We start from the raw sequence: 16,854 nt of genomic DNA, 5'->3' as shown, positions 1-16,854 counted from the left end.
ATCCTTTTAAGTCTCTAATTACTTTTGTCTAGAACAGTAACGCCGGTCTGCTATAGTTTTTGTCCCTCACCTACACTGAGCTGAGACGCCAACGCCCATCCGCAACTATTGTGTCAAGCAAGGCTGCACATATCCAACGCGGTCAACTTCAACGCAGTTTCAAAATTAATCAAGAGATACACTTGAAGCCATAGTACATCTTTACTTACACCGAGAATAGGCTACTTTGTGCAATAGACGGCTACCTGATGAAGGCGTGTATGCCGAAACGCGCGTTGTAGACATCTGCCGCACGGCCTGAATCAACGCCTCGTCTATCATTTGCATTTGTATATATTTATGCTGATTGTCAAAATTTATCTCATGAAATGATCAATGTGAATTTTATATGTAACCTCAAATCATGAAAAGAAATATGAAACATAAACTTTATACTTGAAAATAAATCAATAAATATATCATTTTATCTTTTTCTAGTGTGTACATTGTCGATATAGGGTGTCCTATTTAGAGACCTATATATTCTACTAGCAAGAGAGGCATTTTTGTCTAAAATTGTGGTAGATATCCTTTTCTAGCTATAATTTCCTTACATTAGTTTATTTCCCTATGTTATAGCTAGCTGTAATTATAGGGGTCCCCTGTTTTCCTAAAGACAAAATGGACTTACTGCGGAGTTGGAGAAATGCAAATTCGGAGTAAGATCAGTGACGTACCTGGGGCACGAGATCAGCGAAAGGGGGATAGAGCCGAAAAGAGCCAACGTAGCAGCCATCAAAGAAGCTCCCCTACCCAAACAGAAGGAAGATGTCCGTTCCTTCCTAGGAATGGCCGAGTTTTACAGCAAATTTGTTCCCCACTTCGCATCCAAAACACACCACCTGCGACAACTCCTGAAGGAGAAGACAATCTTCAAGTGGACAGAAGATGAGCAAACAGAATTTGATCTATTAAAACAGGACATCTGCGCTGCTGTGCCTCTCAATGGGTTCGACCAGACGGCCCTATCCATATTGACCACGGACGCTAGCGACAAGGGACTTGGTGCGGTGCTAGCGAAAAGGTCTCAGGGAGGAGAAATCACCACAAGCAGTTTTGCCTCAAGGTCACTGGCACCCAACGAAGAAAAATTCAGCGTGATCGAAAAGGAAATGTTGGCAGCAATCTGGGCTGTGGAGCGGTTCAGACAGTTCTTGTGGGGTTCGAAGTTCTTGCTTCGCACAGATCACAAACCATTGGTAAGAGTCCTAACCTCTTGCGGACATGCACATGCGACACCCCGCATAGCGAAGATGACCCTGAGGCTACTAGACCATGTATACGAGGTGGAGTACCTCCCTGGCTCCAAGAACAAGGAGGCTGATTTCTTAAGCAGAGCAGCAGCAAGAGAACCAGCATCGAGCTAAGAGCCCTCGGAGGGGGAAGATTACATGGTCGCAATCACACAAGACCACGAAGGAGCGATAAGTGCACAAGAATGGGAGGAGGCGTACGCCAGCGATGAGACACTGAAGGTGGTAAAGAAGTACGTGATGCAGGGATGGCTGGACAAGAAACACCTGGACAGCAATTTGAGGACGTTCTGGGAAGTCCGGGAGGAATTATCCATAGGTGACAACCCGGTGTTCCTGCTAAGAGGGGACAAGGTAGTCACTCCCCTGCCGTTAATAAGTCATCTCCTTACCATTCTGCATGAAGGGCACTTAAGAATAATGAAAACCAAAGCAAGGACAAAGCAAGCGTACTGGTGGCCGGCAATGGACAGTCAAGTGGAAAGGCACGTCAGGATGTGTGACCAATGCAACAAGGCAGATAAAAACACAAGTTCTATTACGCCCCCCATTAGGAAAGTTTGCGTGTCCTTCCAGTCCATGGTAAGTACTTTCAGTGGACATCCTGGGTCCCTTTCTGGATGCCAATGGAGAACGCATATATGCAATAGTGCTGGTGGATAAGTACTCCAAATGGCCAGAGGTAGAAGTATGTGAAGTAGCCGATTCAGAGGCAGTGTTATCCTTCCTCACATCCACATTCTTAAGTGAAGGGATCCCAAAAATAGTTACCTGCGACAATGGGCCACAGTTCACCTCGGCAAAATGGAACGCATTCATGGATAGATATGGGATTAAAGTCAAACACACCCCAGTGTACCACCCGGCTGGAAATGGACTAGCGGAGAGGTTCAATCGGGTAATTAGGGGTTTGGTGCAGGCAGCGATAAGCCCCGGACAAGACTGGGAGAAAGAACTAAAAAGGATGATATGGGCCTATCGCATCACCCCAGCAAACACAGGGTATAGTCCATTCAAAGTTTTACATGGACGTGACCCCTTCACGAGAGACAATCTAGCATGGAAACAACTCATTGTCCAAAGCAAGTGGTCCCGTGCTGTGGTACGTCGCAACATGGACTAAGCACAAGAAGTATACACTGAGTATTACAACAAAAGACACAACGTCAAGGAAGTGAACCTAGAGAAAGGCGAGTGGGTGAGAGTAAAACAAGCAGTGCTAAAGAAGAAACGCGACAGTAAGTTTAGCTCACCATTACAAGTAGTGAAGCCATATGCCCGGTCAGCACTACTGAGTGATGGGAAAATATGGTCACAAGATAAGATGGCAAGATGCAACAGACTCATGAAGTGGGAAGATATGGAAGGAAGGAGACAGATCGCACTCCGTGCCACTGAGTCCAAATACCAACGGAAGAGGAAAGGGGAAGCAGCCCAGCGAGGCTGGAGAAAAAGGACTCCCAGTGAGTGACCAACGGGGGAACATTACCCCAACACACTCACGCTCCAGACTGGAAAGACTGGTCAAGATGCCGAAGAGATTTGAGGACTTTGACATGAAGACCAAGTAAGACTGTTCCATATGTACATATAATTTCCTTTGTCCCCCCCTTCCTGTCCTTTCCCATCCTTGCAAAGGGGGGAGATATGTGGTGCTGCGCTCTAGTCTTCCAGAGCGCGACCCAAGGCATGCTGGGAATGTGCAGGCGGCCATTTTAGATTGACGCTCGCACTTAGAGAATAGGTCGAGCTCCCAGCGCTCGGGACAATAAATCCTCTGCATAAACATAATTTGGGTTCAGCGTCATCTTTTATATAAACGAACCTCTACAACAAACACCTCTAAAAAACGACCAGACTCACTAATCAGGAAACTCTTTTGGCCTTAAAGGGACCATACACATTTTTAGCTCTCCTAACGTTAAGGCCCATAAGGCGACATTTCCTCTCTTTTAGGTGTGGTTCTTTCCTTATTTCCTAATCAGCATGTTAAAATTTGGGTGTTTGAATGTTGTGTTTTGTGAGGAATTTGTTCTGTAACCTTAAACATTTAGAAACATTCAGAAAATGTAGTCTTTTATAGACTTTTAAAGTTGTATTTCTGTTTAGTTCCTGGGCTACTTCCTGCTCCCATTTCTGACTCCTCATAGATCATTTACTGTGGCTATTGTAAACAGACTAGAAGCAAACAGGAGTCTGTTTATTATCTTCATACACAACCAGTGCCTTCGACACTGTAAATCACAATATTCTACTCCACCGCCTTGGCATGATAGGAATCTCAGGAACAGCACTCACCTGGATGAGATCCTTTCTCACGGACAGATCCTTCCAAGTATTTGAGAGGGACTTTACCTCCTCCAGTAAACACCTTAACTGCGGAGTGCCTCAGGGCTCCTCCCTGAGTCCCACCCTTTTTAATGTTTATCTTAGCCCTCTAGCTGATGTCGTCCGCCCCTTTGGTGTGAAAATTTTCACCTATGCGGACGACACACAGCTAGTGGCAGCGCTGGACCCTCCTCTCAATTCCCACCACAGCTTACACAAATGCTTGGAAGCTGTCGCCGCCTGGATGTCAGGCTCCTGTCTAAAACTAAACGGGGATAAAACAGAGGTAATGCTCCATGGAAATAACATAATGAAATCCATTGATTCCATCTGGCCCCTCTGTTTAGGCAGCCCCCCACAACCCAAGGAACAAATCAAGAGTTTAGGCATATGGATTGACCAAACTCTTACATTCAACCACCAAGCTACCAAGCTCGCCGCCACCTGCTTCGGGCTAATGAGGCTACTTCGAAAAATTCTCCCTCTTCTCCCGTTTCACTCAAGACGGATCATGGTCCAAGGACTAATTCTATCCCGTCTTGACTGTGATAACGCCCTATACCTTGGGGGCCCACAGTCCACACTCAATAGACTTCAAATTATTCAAAACTGCGCAGCAAGAATCCTTCTCGACATCCCTCGCCGAATCTCTGTCAAAGCCAGATTGAAGGATCTCCACTGGCTCCCGGTGAGAGCTAGAATCGAATTCAAGAGCATGTGCATTGCACATCGCTCCTACTGGGGAACAGGCCCCTCCATCAATCACCCCCTGGTGAAAGCCTATCTTCCCAATCGCCCCCTCAGATCCGCGACCTCCCACCTCACTTTAGTACCTCGCATCCGAAGAGCCAGATGTGGAGGCCGATCGCTCTCCTACAATCTGGCCAAGATCTGGAACTCTCTCCCCCTCCCAATCAGATCAGAATCCAATCTACTTACTTTCCGAAAGCTTCTTAAAACCTGGCTTTTCAATAAACCTTCTACTTAAATCTTCCCTCAGCTCCATCAAATCTAGCCTTTCCAGCTCAACCTACCTTCCTCGGCAGCGCTGGGACGCCGCTGGGTAGCCATCGCGCTATATAAATCCTCTTTCCATTCCATTCCATTCCATTCCATTCCATTCCATCTTGGAGGAGTCGTTTCGGGAGAGGAGGTAGCAGTACGGACACTTCCGATAAGTACATTTTTTAAAGGTGTGTTAGGCACGTTTTTTCAGTGTTAAAGTGTTAGCTTTACCTATGTGCCATAACCGCCCTTTTACCTGCTTCCCTCTCTAACTCCACAGAATATGTTGGCAATGTCCCCACTAAGAAGCAATCCAATGATGGACCAGGTAGCAAATGGGAGTCTGCCACTTAGTAAAAAGGTTTTCATTAATGATCAATTCTGTGATATGAAGGTAGATGAGATACACATATTCCTGCCTGCAACCTCAGGCTGGCAAAAAAAAATTCTACTATATAGAAAAGCTGAAACAACTATATAACCTCCCTTTCCCTCCCCTCTCCTTTTATTCTTGGAGATCGCGCCAAATTAATTTCTCTTGCCCACTAATATTATAGTCCTTGGAGTAGATGTCTAGGTGTATCCCTACAGTGTCCCGTAACAGCGGGGGTCTGAAGAAGATCGCCCATGAGGTCCGCTACCACCTGTATACTACCGCCTACATTGCCTGGCTTTGTAGGGATAGCCCCAAGATTCTAATGAATGTTGGGCCGGCACCCTTGAGGAATTCCTCTGAGTAGAAACTAAGAAAGGGAGCCCAGCATTTCTCAAAAACTGTTGCTGTAAGGTTCAGTGCCATTGAGTTTCTCCATTCATAGATTGTCCATCCACAAACAATATCACCTGAATCTATGTTAGGACACTTGTCAGTTCCCCAGAGTGATGTAACGACTTGTTTGATGCACATAGGAACAGTGTCATCAGCCTGCTTTTAGGCCAGTGAGGGGGAAATGTCTTTCTGTAGAGATATCCAGGGTGGTGTAAGATGGAAGCATGGTAATTAAGGTATCAGAACTAGCGCCTACAACATTTTGAACTGCATCCCAGTGTCTTGTCAATTAAGGACAGTGCCCAAGTAGGGGATGGAGAGTGCTGGGGCTCCCACAATTCCTCCAACCAGCACTAGGTTCCCCAGGTCACATTTGTGTGGTTGCACTGATGTCCATTACCAGAAATACCAGCTTCTCTGCTCCAGGTGACTCCAGTTCTATGAATGACCTCCCCTTGCACTCTCTGTTAGAGAGGGTCCTCCACAGTTTTTCTCCCATCCCTTCTGACCTGGGGTCTTTCTAGATGTGATGTGCATGTCAACAATTTAATAGTGTCAGAAAGAAGACATTTGTTCTCATCCTTAGTAATGAGGCATTTGTGAAGTCCCTTAGGGGACTGCTTGCTTGGGGTTTAATAGATATGTGAGAGACCCAATGCTGAATTTGAGAGTATCATAGTCTTTTTGAGCAGATCAAAAGGGATAATCACTTTTAAGGCCAAGAGGAACCCTTTTCTTTTAGAACCCACTTCTAGAATAAATCTATGAACGCTTTAGTGAAGTCTGTGTTGTCCATTATTGGTGTCAGCGGTGAAAGGAAGGGGGTGAGCGTCCTTCTCTCTGCCACTTTATCCCAAACCAGCAGAGTAGCTTTTGTCTCATGAGAGGAGTAGGGACCCAATCCTCTCTGTTTCTTTGGATGCCAAGGGGCCTTCCAAATGTGCATACCTACATTGATTTGATCAATAAAGCACCAGCTTTTTCAGATTCCAGTTGGCTCCACTCAACTATGTAGCGCAACTGCGGCACTTGACATGCCACAATATCAGAATTCTTAGTGACCGACTTAAGTCCGCCCTCCCTGGTGTTGATATGACACTTTCTTTGCTGCTCTGGGTTTTTCCCCACCCAAATAAAGTAGTTTATAGCCCTTTGTAGCTTCCTAAGTATGATCGGAGGGACACAAAGTGGAAGTGAGTGGAAGATAAATAGTATCTTACGGAGCGTGGTACATTTAACTGGCACGATTATCCCAAAACAGGACAGCCCTTGAATATGACAAGTCTGTAGTTCTTGGTGTCTTCACTGCAATGGTGAGTGTTATGTAGACGCGCCTTCTGCAGTCTCTCCTATTTGGACTATGTATTCGATTATGTGGCAGAAAATTGGAAACTGTTTCTGTAGCAAGATTTTCTGGGCTTTGGGAGCAGTCAGATTCAGTATTTAGAATTTTTGTAAATTCAGGCTAAACCCAGAGGCCTCTTGCAACTTCCCCATCTCCTACATTAATGCCAACAGGAAGGCCACAAGATCAGTAAGTTTAAGTTTGCGCCAGAACATCATCTGCGTACATGGTAAGTTTATGTATGTCCCTTCTTATTTTAACTTAGCAAACACCTTTGTTGTTCGGAACCCTCTCTGTCATTGGCTTCATCTATAAAACATAGTCGAATCTTCTTATCATTATCAATACATCTCGTGCCTGTGATAAAAGCAGATTGGTTGGTATCTATTAATCCCAGCATGAGAGGGTTCAGCCTATGTGTTGGGTTACCTGGGAACATTTTTGCATCCATGCTGAGGAGAGATATTGACTTATAGGAGGTGCAATGCAACCAATCTTTACCTTCTTTTGGTATCACTGTGATGGATGCCTCAAGCATAGTCTTTGTCATTGTGTTGACTGCAAATTTGAATAACCTATTCAGGATTGCAGCCAATGCATGACAAAAAGCTTTATAAAAGGTCGGAGTGAAATCATCTAGATCGGGCACTTTGCTCAGTTGTATTCTGGTTATTCCTGAGATTATCTCTTCCAATGTTATTGACCAGTCTAGTCAGCAAACCTGTGTTTGTGTGAGTTTTGCAACATTAGACTTTGCAACGTAAATCATGCATTGAGTTAGGAGGCATTCTTTATAGGTTTCCATAGACATGTTGAGTTTTCCATAGGTTGTTAGTAACCGTGGGTGGAGAACTTCACTGCACCAAGGTTTTTCTTTTCTTTTGGACACCTATTTCTTTCTCTAGACAAAATGACCACCGATGATGATAAAAGTGGGCACAACAGGTGAGTACCAACCAATGAACCCATTGGTGGTGTGCACGTGAGGGGTCATTTTGCCATTCACACTTTTTTCTGTCTATCTTGAAACCTTTGGGGTCCTTTGTCACACTGTGATAAGTTGAAGGAAATATATTTAATAATTTGGGGACTGTCTTTTGTAAAACCTTTTTTAAGTAAAGGCGGAAAACGTTTGGCGAATACCTCATAGCAAGAAAAAAGAGGATTGTGTGGAATCTACAGTCTGTAGATCCTCGCCTACGTTTTAAAATTATATAGCCTGAAAAGAGGTGCCTTTGAAACCAGGTATTTGTGTCTTTTTGCAGTCACCCAACAAGACATCTGGTGGCCACAACTGGTGACACCTAATGTTTCCTACTCCACCTTTGCTGACATAAGGTTCTCCATGTCATACTCCGGGCATCATAGGCATCATGGCGACCATGGTACAGGAAGCCTTCCTATGAATGTTATAAGTAGTGATGGTCCTGACACAAGGGGTACTTCTAAGGCTAATTGCGGGCTTTCCAAGAATTATTCTTTTGGCCCAGGCATTAGGTAGACTTCCATGGTATTTTTTGGGCATGCTAGATGCTGTAACCCCTCCCTGATGCTCAGTTTGGACCTCCCCACTTCTCTTCAAGCTACTTAGTTGCCTCTCAGCTCCTCTCCCCTACTTCCTACCCATTCTTATCCTGCACCCTCCACCAGTGCAGATCCGTGCAGTCCAGCAGCAGGTACTCTTCATTGCGCTGCAGCATCAGTTGCTGGGAATTCTGTGTCTCATAGTCGTACATGGCTTGAAGTCGGACCTGGCCAGGTTCGTCGAACGATCGCTGTGAAAAAGAAGAAAGTGGTGTCAATGAAACAACGAAAACAAGGACAGGACACTCAAGCCTTTCCTGTGGCTACACGGGAAAAGGGGGAACACCGCTAGATCATCACTCTCATGCCTAAGCCTAATGTAGATGACAGCTTCTCGGATCAGGCGCACACAGCCTTCATGTGCCTAATCCTAATCCATGAACACTGTAATAGCAATACATTGGTATTTAGGGCCATTGTGGTGCAAAATCAGAATGGCTAATCAATAAATTGAGAGAATTCTCCTTTTCACCATAATATCTTCTTTTGGGATAGTGGATCTTTTCTACAGGTAATTTGCAATTTATCCTAAATCATATTCTTTCCTGTTCCAGTGCCTTACTTCGGCACCCCTTGCCTTGACAATTTCTTACCCCCATCTCATTGCTCCACTTTTCGTCTGCACATAACCTACAAGAGTCTTCAAACTTTCCTAAAAATTCTCACAACACTTATGTTCACCGACACACTCCAGGATAACAACTCCAGTATCTAGTAATGGATGTCTGATTACGATTCAAGCAGATAATATCCTAATCCTCAAGCTGGTACTTTCTAGTCTGCCGGTCCTCTGTCCAATCTTGCTCTCCTTGCTGTTTGTGTTTTCGCAATCCTAATGAAAGGAGAACCTTGCAATAAGACAAGTACATTATTAACAGTTCACTATGAAGGATACTGCACTCGCCTGCACTCGAGTACCACAGGCAGCAACTGCCAGCCTTTGAATCCCTCATATAAATTCCTTACACAGAACTGAGAAATACTGGAATAGACTCTATACATAAAAAGACTCTAACACCTGCCTATCTTTAATATCTCCACCCCCTTCTATTACTTCTGCAGATATCTCCTGTACCTCTTTTCTTTTTGCTGTTGTTTTTTGCTATCTGTCTTCAGTTTTGCTCAAAACCTTATATTGAAACTTGGCACTTTAAATATGCTATTCTCGGATTTTGAACACTCATCACCAGTGAAGTAATGGGCATTTCATTACCTGGGCCTGTCATGATTGGACAATTCCTATTGTGGCTTTCGGAAGTATGCATACTGACCAGTGCAACACACATCTACAAAGTGGTTGTCTGTTCCACACTTGGAACACTACTTCACCTTTGCAGTGCATTCAAGCCTGTGAGACAGAGAGTCGACACTGTAGCCACATGACTTAGGGCCTGATTTAGAACTTGGTGGACGTGTTACTCTCTCACAACGGTGACAGATATCCCATCCGATTAAATATTAATCCCATAGGATATAATGAGATTTTTATTTTGCTTGACTAGATGTACTTCACAGTTGTGATGGAGTAACCCATCCGCCAAGATCTAAATATGGCCCTTAGTAGTCTTCTGGTCTTTCCTGGATAGTCCAGTGCCCTCTCGATGTCCTATGCTAACGAACTGCTCAGGGACCTCTTGTTTCATCATGATAGAGACAATGTCACCTCTATGTGTGCTGCTTGGGCTTGGGATAGTATTTAGGCCTTTCACAGTGCCAGCATGCCAAGCAGGTTTATGTTCCTTCAAGAATCATTATGAAAGTCTAGATGAGCATCACCCCTCGATTAATTATGACGTAACATAATCCTTGTAGGTGCTACGTAGCTCACAGATTTACTCCTGGAATGTGTCTACTGATTCCTCAGACTACCGCTGCGCAATGGGCAACAGAAACATCTTATAATCAGGGTTGGACTGCGATGTGACGTAGGTGTTTAGGGCATTTCCTGATGTCTGCTAGTTGTCTTGGTCCGTTTATTGGGGAGGATACCATCTAATTTAATACTTTGTCCTCTGCACATTCCTTAATAGAGATCTCCTCATCATTCCATTAGCTTAATTTGTTTCACCAACACTGGTCTCCAATGGCGCTATCTAGTGATCCTAGCATTAGAATATAACATAGTTTGCAGTAATAATGGTGGCTAAGATGATTTTCTTGACCATGACTTTTGTGCAGCAATGCCCTGCACTATCATTACTTTACTTTACTTTGCGGACTTATTGAGCGCAAGCGAATCATCCCCGAAGGGATCTCTCGGCGCTGTGAAGGAAAGGTGAGGGGGACACAGCCAGCTAAAACAGCCATGTTTTCAACAATTTTTTAAACCTGGGTAGTTCATTACAAGCCCTAATATTTGCTGGTAATTTGTTCCAATGTCTCGGGCCAGATGACAAAAGGCTCTACCACCCAGTCTTGCCCTCTGTATCTTCTGTGAACACAGAAGGTTGGCATTACTGGATCTCAGTTGTCGGGCCGGTAGATTTCGCCTACGTTTATTGCTCAGATAAACAGGTCCTTTCCCCAGTAATGATTTAAAGATGACAACAAGCATCTTAAAAATGGCTCGTTTCTTCACCGGGAGCCAGTGAAGCTGCTTCAGTAAGGGGGCGGACGGAGTCCGTGCTGGCTTATTTAAGGCCAGACGGGCTGCGGTGTTCTGCACCACCTGTAGGCACATTAATAAGTCCTCCCTGGCCCCCATCAGCAGCGCGTTGCCGTAGTCCAGCCGACTCACCACGAGTGACTGGACAAGAGTTTTCCTTACCAACAGAGGAATCCAGGGGAAGATTTTTCTTAGCATCCTCATCATAGTGCCGAAGCACAAACCGGATACTATCTTAACCTGTTCCTCCATGGATAGTTGATCATCTATCCTAACACCCAGATTCTTGGCCCAACTCCTGGGTGGAGGGGCCTTCCCTAACTCGGGTGGCCACCACTCGGGGGACCATATTGTCTCCGCTTTCCCAAAAAGCAGGATTTCAGTTTTTGAGGAGTTCAGTTGCAAATAATTCCTCCTCATCCAGACAGCGATACTAGACATGCAGCTTCTAAATTTCCCTTGAGTTGACATGATATCCTCCTCAATGGGAACAATTATCTATGTGTCATCCGTGTATGAGATGGTTTTAAACCCATAACTTCTGATGATATCTGCCAAGGGTGTCACATAGGCATTAAACAGGGTCGGGCTCAGCACTGAGCCCTGCGGAACACCCCTGTCTACCCCTGCTGTCTGGGATACAAATGACCCCATCTGGATACTCTGTGTCCGTCCCGATCGAAAACTCTGGATCCAGTCAAGAGCTTTACCCCTCACCCCGATCCTCCTCAATCTGTCCAGCAATATCCGATGGGAGACAGATCGAGGAGGACAAGGATCACTGGAGTCCCTCTATCAAGTGTCATTCTGATGGAGTCTGCCACTTCCAGCAGTGCAGCTTCCGTGCTGTGAGATGCACTGAAGCCAGATTGAGAGGGGTCTAAAAGATGGTTGTGTTCCAGATACTGGGACAGCTGTTGGTTTACCAAGTTTCCAGAACCTTCTTACAACAGGGAAGGAGTGAGATGGGTCTGTAATTCTGTAATTCAGACGGGTCCGCCGTCGCCTTCTGTAGGAGAGGCTTGACCCGCGCTCTTTTCCACACATCTGGGAATGTGGCTGTCTCCAGCGAGATGTTATACATTTTGGAGAGTGCATCAGCTAGGATGGGGCTAAGTGTTGACATCACTGTCGGTGGTACAGGATCAAAAGGCGAGCCCGATTTTACCTGACTTAATAGAATTCTTACTTGTTCTCCGGTTATGGGAACAAAACAGTCCAACCCACAAGGAGAGTCCTCTACCAGCCGGGGTTCTTTAGGAACATCCCCCTCTCCCTGTTCCTCCCTGGTAGTATCAAAGGACTGATGGATCAGATCGATTTTATCGGTAAAGTGCCTAGCTAGGTCATCACACAGTTCCTGTGTGGGGGGAGGTGCCGCTTTATTCGCCTTCGGATTAGTGAATTCCTTCAATATCTTATACAATTCACTAGAGGAATTCTTGGCCTCCGCAATGCGTGTACTCAGATGGAACCTCCTTGCTGAGTAACAGCTATTTAAATAATCTCTATGTGCTTTGCGGTATAGCTGTTCATCTTGTTTCCTCTTTGATTTTCTCCATTTCCTCTCGAGAATTCTACACCTGGACTTCTCCTTCCTAAGTGTATCCGAATACCAGGGAGCCGGGGCTACCCTCTTCTGGATAAAGGCTCTTTTTAATGGAGCTATAATGTCTATAGCTGCCTGAATTGCTCCCTCCAATCCTTTCCAGGCCAAGTTGGGGTCCGCATCCACATTAGGCGGGGGATCTCTATAGATTTGACTGAAAGCGGCAGTGGTTACTCTCAACCAAGGTCTTCGGAAACTCTGCTGACCTTGTACCCGCTGCACTAAGTGGGCAGCCGGTATCGAGAAGCTTAGTGCCATATGATCTGTCCAATCAAGTACCTGAGGAGGTTCAGTACTCAGGTCCGGTATATTGGAAAAAATGGCATCCAGGGTATGGCCTGCACTATGGGTGGGGCCAATAGTTCTAAGCGATAGCCCCAGAGTGTCCATCATGGCAACTAGATTAGCAGAGTCTAAGTTGGAAGACATCTCTAAATGATGGGTAAAGTCCCCTACGAGTAGAATTTTTTTTGCAGTCAGGACATGGGGAGCCAGTCTGTCCAGAAGAGCTATACTAAACTCCTTCTTATTGCCCCCAGGCGGATGGTATACTAATGCACTTGTCCATTTGACCGTCTGACTGACTGTCCATTGCGACTCTGCCCCTACAGCTTCTATCCGAAATACAAATAATATTTCTGTGTGCGGTTTTAATGCAGAAGAAGCCTTTGACCCTCATTTCCGTAGGCATGAATTGCCAATTGGGGATGGTCGGCAACAGTTTAATCCAAATTTAAATCACCCAGTAAATGTACCTCCTAGGTGAGAAGGTGCAAAAGACATATTGAATTTACCACCAGATTGCACCCCCTATCCTCTGGTACTTAGCGGAGTTCCCTATCTCCCTGCTGGCCGCCAAGAAAGCTGCCATAGCCTTATCAACAAATCACCTTACAAGTGCAGTAGTAAAATATCGCCCCAGGCAAACTAGTTTGATAACATTATTATGACCAGGCGGGTGAGTTGGCTGGGCAGCAGGACAAAATCTGTCAAGGGGGATTGCGTGGTCCTTAATTTTAGGGACACTAGGTATGTGTGTTTCCTCCGTGTTGGACCCGGCCTCATGGCGTGGTCCTACCCCTCCCACATGGCGGGCCCAGGACGACATCGGCCCTCCACCCAGCATCGGGCAGCCCTTTTGCCCGGCACTGCACGCCCCAACATTGTTGGTCCGGTCACCATCCCGGACCCCCACTACCGGCCTGGCTCCATCATGGGCCCCTCACGACCTAAGCACGAGGCCGCGCCCGACTCCATCTTGGGCCCACCACGTCCCGACCACGTGGCCTCGGCCCCGGCCCAGGTCCAGCGAAGCCCAGACATTGAGGCACCAAGATCCACCCAGGTGGTCGAGTGGCCACTCGACAGATCCCGGAGAAAAGGGAGGTTCGATGGCCCTCCAGCCGTCCCCGGACGCCTGGTTTCGATCGCCCTCCGGCCTCCCTGGGCGCTGGCTCCACCCCCCTGCTGGGGGTCTGGACAGCATCATCCCGGCCCCTCTGACCCCCAGGCGCGAGGGTCCGGACATCAAAGCACTCCAGTCCTATATCTGGGCCAGCCCCGGAGTAGGACGCCAGTTGTATCCTGGACTGGAAGCCCTGCTGACGCTGTCACGGCCAACACCAGAAGAACTCATTTGTACCATCCTAGGAGCCTGCTGGCGCTGCCACGGCTGAACCACCTGAGAGCCTGCTGGCGCTGCCGCGGCTGAACCATCTTGAGAGCCTGCTGGCGCTGCCGCGGCCTCCTCTCCGTTAAGACCACCTGTCGAGTCCTGCTGGCGCTGCCGCGGCTCGACCTCTCGGAACCCCCGGCTCGAGGATTGAGAGCTGTGTGCAGGGTATCCCTTCCTGTATCCAAACCGAGACTGTCCCGCTACCCTGTCCCTTTTACGAGACTCTACAGATCCCTCGAACTGCCTGTATATACCGCTGAGACCCAGCAACCTTTATTCTGGATAAAGCCTAAGAACTTAACCTCTTGTGTGGTGTCCGTTTGTAGTGTTGTGGTTACCCTGCTGTACGATCCTAGGAGAGGACCCTCACCCAGGAGGCCTCTCGATAACGCTCGGCTACTTCTCGACGGAGGGGTGGACCTAGGGGTGGTCAGTCAGACATCTTCTGCCTCCCCCGGGATCGCCTTTCTAACATTGGTGGCAAGCGACGGGATCCGAGCCGACGCAGATCGTACAAAGGGTGATTCACTCACTACCGAGAAAAACACACCACGACCATGACTACGCAAGAGACAAGACCGACTACGGAATTCCAGAAAGAAAAAATGGAAGAGAACAGTCACAAAGAATTAAAACAATTCTGCAAATATCTGGGCATCGCTACCACTGGGCTAAGCACCAAGGAAGACTTTAAATCAGCCCTACAAGCATGGGTGGACGCCGATGAGACACCACCCCGGAATGAAGACAACCCGGGCCCGAGCGGACGCCTGGAGACCGACACGACCCCAGCGGGGGAGAGACCCGCCAATCCAGGCACGAGCCCCCACGAAGACGCTCGAGAGCGAGAGAGGAACCGGCTCCACGAGTTGGAGCTCGCCCGACTCCGGTTGGATGGAGAACTACAGCTGGCGGAAAGGAAAATCGCACTCGAGCAACTACGGCTAGGAGGAGACCTGGAAGAGAAGAGAAGACAAAGAAACCTCGATGAAAAGAGACTCATGCTCGAGCATGAGCGCGGCCTAAAAGAACTAGAACTCCAGGCCAAAACGAATGATGCCAACGCCTCCGGGGGCAAGACCTCGCCCCCGCCCTTGGACACAAAGGTGCACATACCCAAGGATGTCGTCAAGGAATATTACAAGAACGACGACATCCAACAGTGGTTCAAAGCCTACGAGGTCGCCATGACCGCACATCGAGTACCCCTCAAGGACTGGTGCGCCGGCCTGTGGGGAAAGTTCGTCAATGAGGGGAGAGATGCCCTGCTAGAGCTCCCCGACGCCGAGATGACCTCGTACGAGCACATGAAAACCGCTCTCCTCACTCGCTATGGACTCACCCCCGAGATGTACCGGCAGCGATTCCGAGACTGTAAAAAACATCCCCGGTACCACTTGGGTGGAATACGTGAACTTTTACTCTGTCGTGTTTTGGCAGCTCCTGAGTTAGCGTTTAGCACAGCTACACGGTCTTTTCTGTTAACTTGACCAAAACGAACGGGGGCCATTTTGAATCCCTCTGACTTCCGTTTCCTATGAAAACGCTGCCTCGTGGTCAGTGTGCCCTTTCGTCCTTTCTCGATACCCATGGTCACTATTCTGCTCGGCAACAGGCTATTTTTAGTACTGGTCAAGCGCACATGCGCACTATGCATCAACTGGTCACTCTTTAGGAATGTTCACACTAACTGACCAGTGCCGTTGAACTCCTCCCACGTGCTGGCTGTGTTCCAAAAATGACCTTATATGTACCTAAAATGTGTAACTTGTAACCGCCTATCTTTTTATTGCTATTAAACTATATAAAAAGAGGTCGCGCACCGATGTTCGGTGTGCTACTTCTTACATTGCCGAAGGGTGCTGTAGGAATGTATCACCACCCCATGGGGTCTTAATAAACTTGTCTTTTACCTTTTCCAGTGTCCGTGCCAACTTCTATACTAAGGCGTTCGAGAGTTTAGCAGAGTATGTAGGCCTGATTTGAACCCTACACCACAATTGGCGACCACGAAGGGACTCATCGGCGACTCGGATGCCCGAAGGAGAGGTCGTGACGAAGGTCAGGAAACTCGCCATGGACGCGTACGCTGCCACTGAGTGACCCGAGTCTTGGCACCCACGGTGTGTTTTCCCTTCCTTCCGATCTGACCTTCCAGGTGGTGCCGGTCCTCGACTGAGATTCTGATCTTGGATTGTCGTGATGGGCCGTTTTGGCTGATTTGACCACAGAACTTGGCAGTTGGACTTTGGGCGTTTGAAAATATTTGGTAAGCTTTTGAGCGGTGAGGTAGTCTACTGACACTTACTGTGGCTTTTTGAAACTTTGAATTTGAATTTGAAATTTGTTAGCTGACGTTTTGAATCTTTGAATTTGAATTTGAATATGTGAAGTGCACCTCACATAGGCAGGCATGTAGGGATATTTCTCTGATTTATTTGATTTGAACGGTACACCGCGTTAGGTGACATTTTTGTAGTATCACATTTTCGTGGTACTTTTTGGAACATGCCTGTTTTTAGCACACTCCGTAGGATGTGCTGTTCTGAAAATGGTACCAATTATCGATTAAGTGAAAAGCAGCCGGCTCCCCCAGAGGGGACTCCAAATCGTGAAATGTATGTCAAATTCGGTATTCCACC

At 47.1% G+C, this 16,854-nt stretch overlaps 1 protein-coding gene across 1 annotated transcript in view; it reads right to left on the bottom strand.

The window, feature by feature from the left end:
- ITK (IL2 inducible T cell kinase) overlaps nucleotides 1–16,854 on the bottom strand; it is a 385,858-nt gene that overhangs the window by 202,285 nt on the left and 166,719 nt on the right. The window contains exon 6 of the mRNA XM_078653711.1: nucleotides 8,363–8,514. Within this exon, the coding sequence (XP_078509837.1) occupies nucleotides 8,363–8,514 (152 nt within the window). The remainder of the gene's footprint in view (nucleotides 1–8,362; nucleotides 8,515–16,854) is intronic.

The sequence above is a fragment of the Lissotriton helveticus genome, chromosome 7, assembly GCF_964261635.1.
Source record: "Lissotriton helveticus chromosome 7, aLisHel1.1, whole genome shotgun sequence".
Classification (NCBI taxonomy): Eukaryota; Metazoa; Chordata; class Amphibia; order Caudata; family Salamandridae; genus Lissotriton; species Lissotriton helveticus.
The sequence above is the reverse complement of the archived record's forward strand: the minus strand, read 5'-3'. Positions and strand labels throughout refer to the sequence as shown.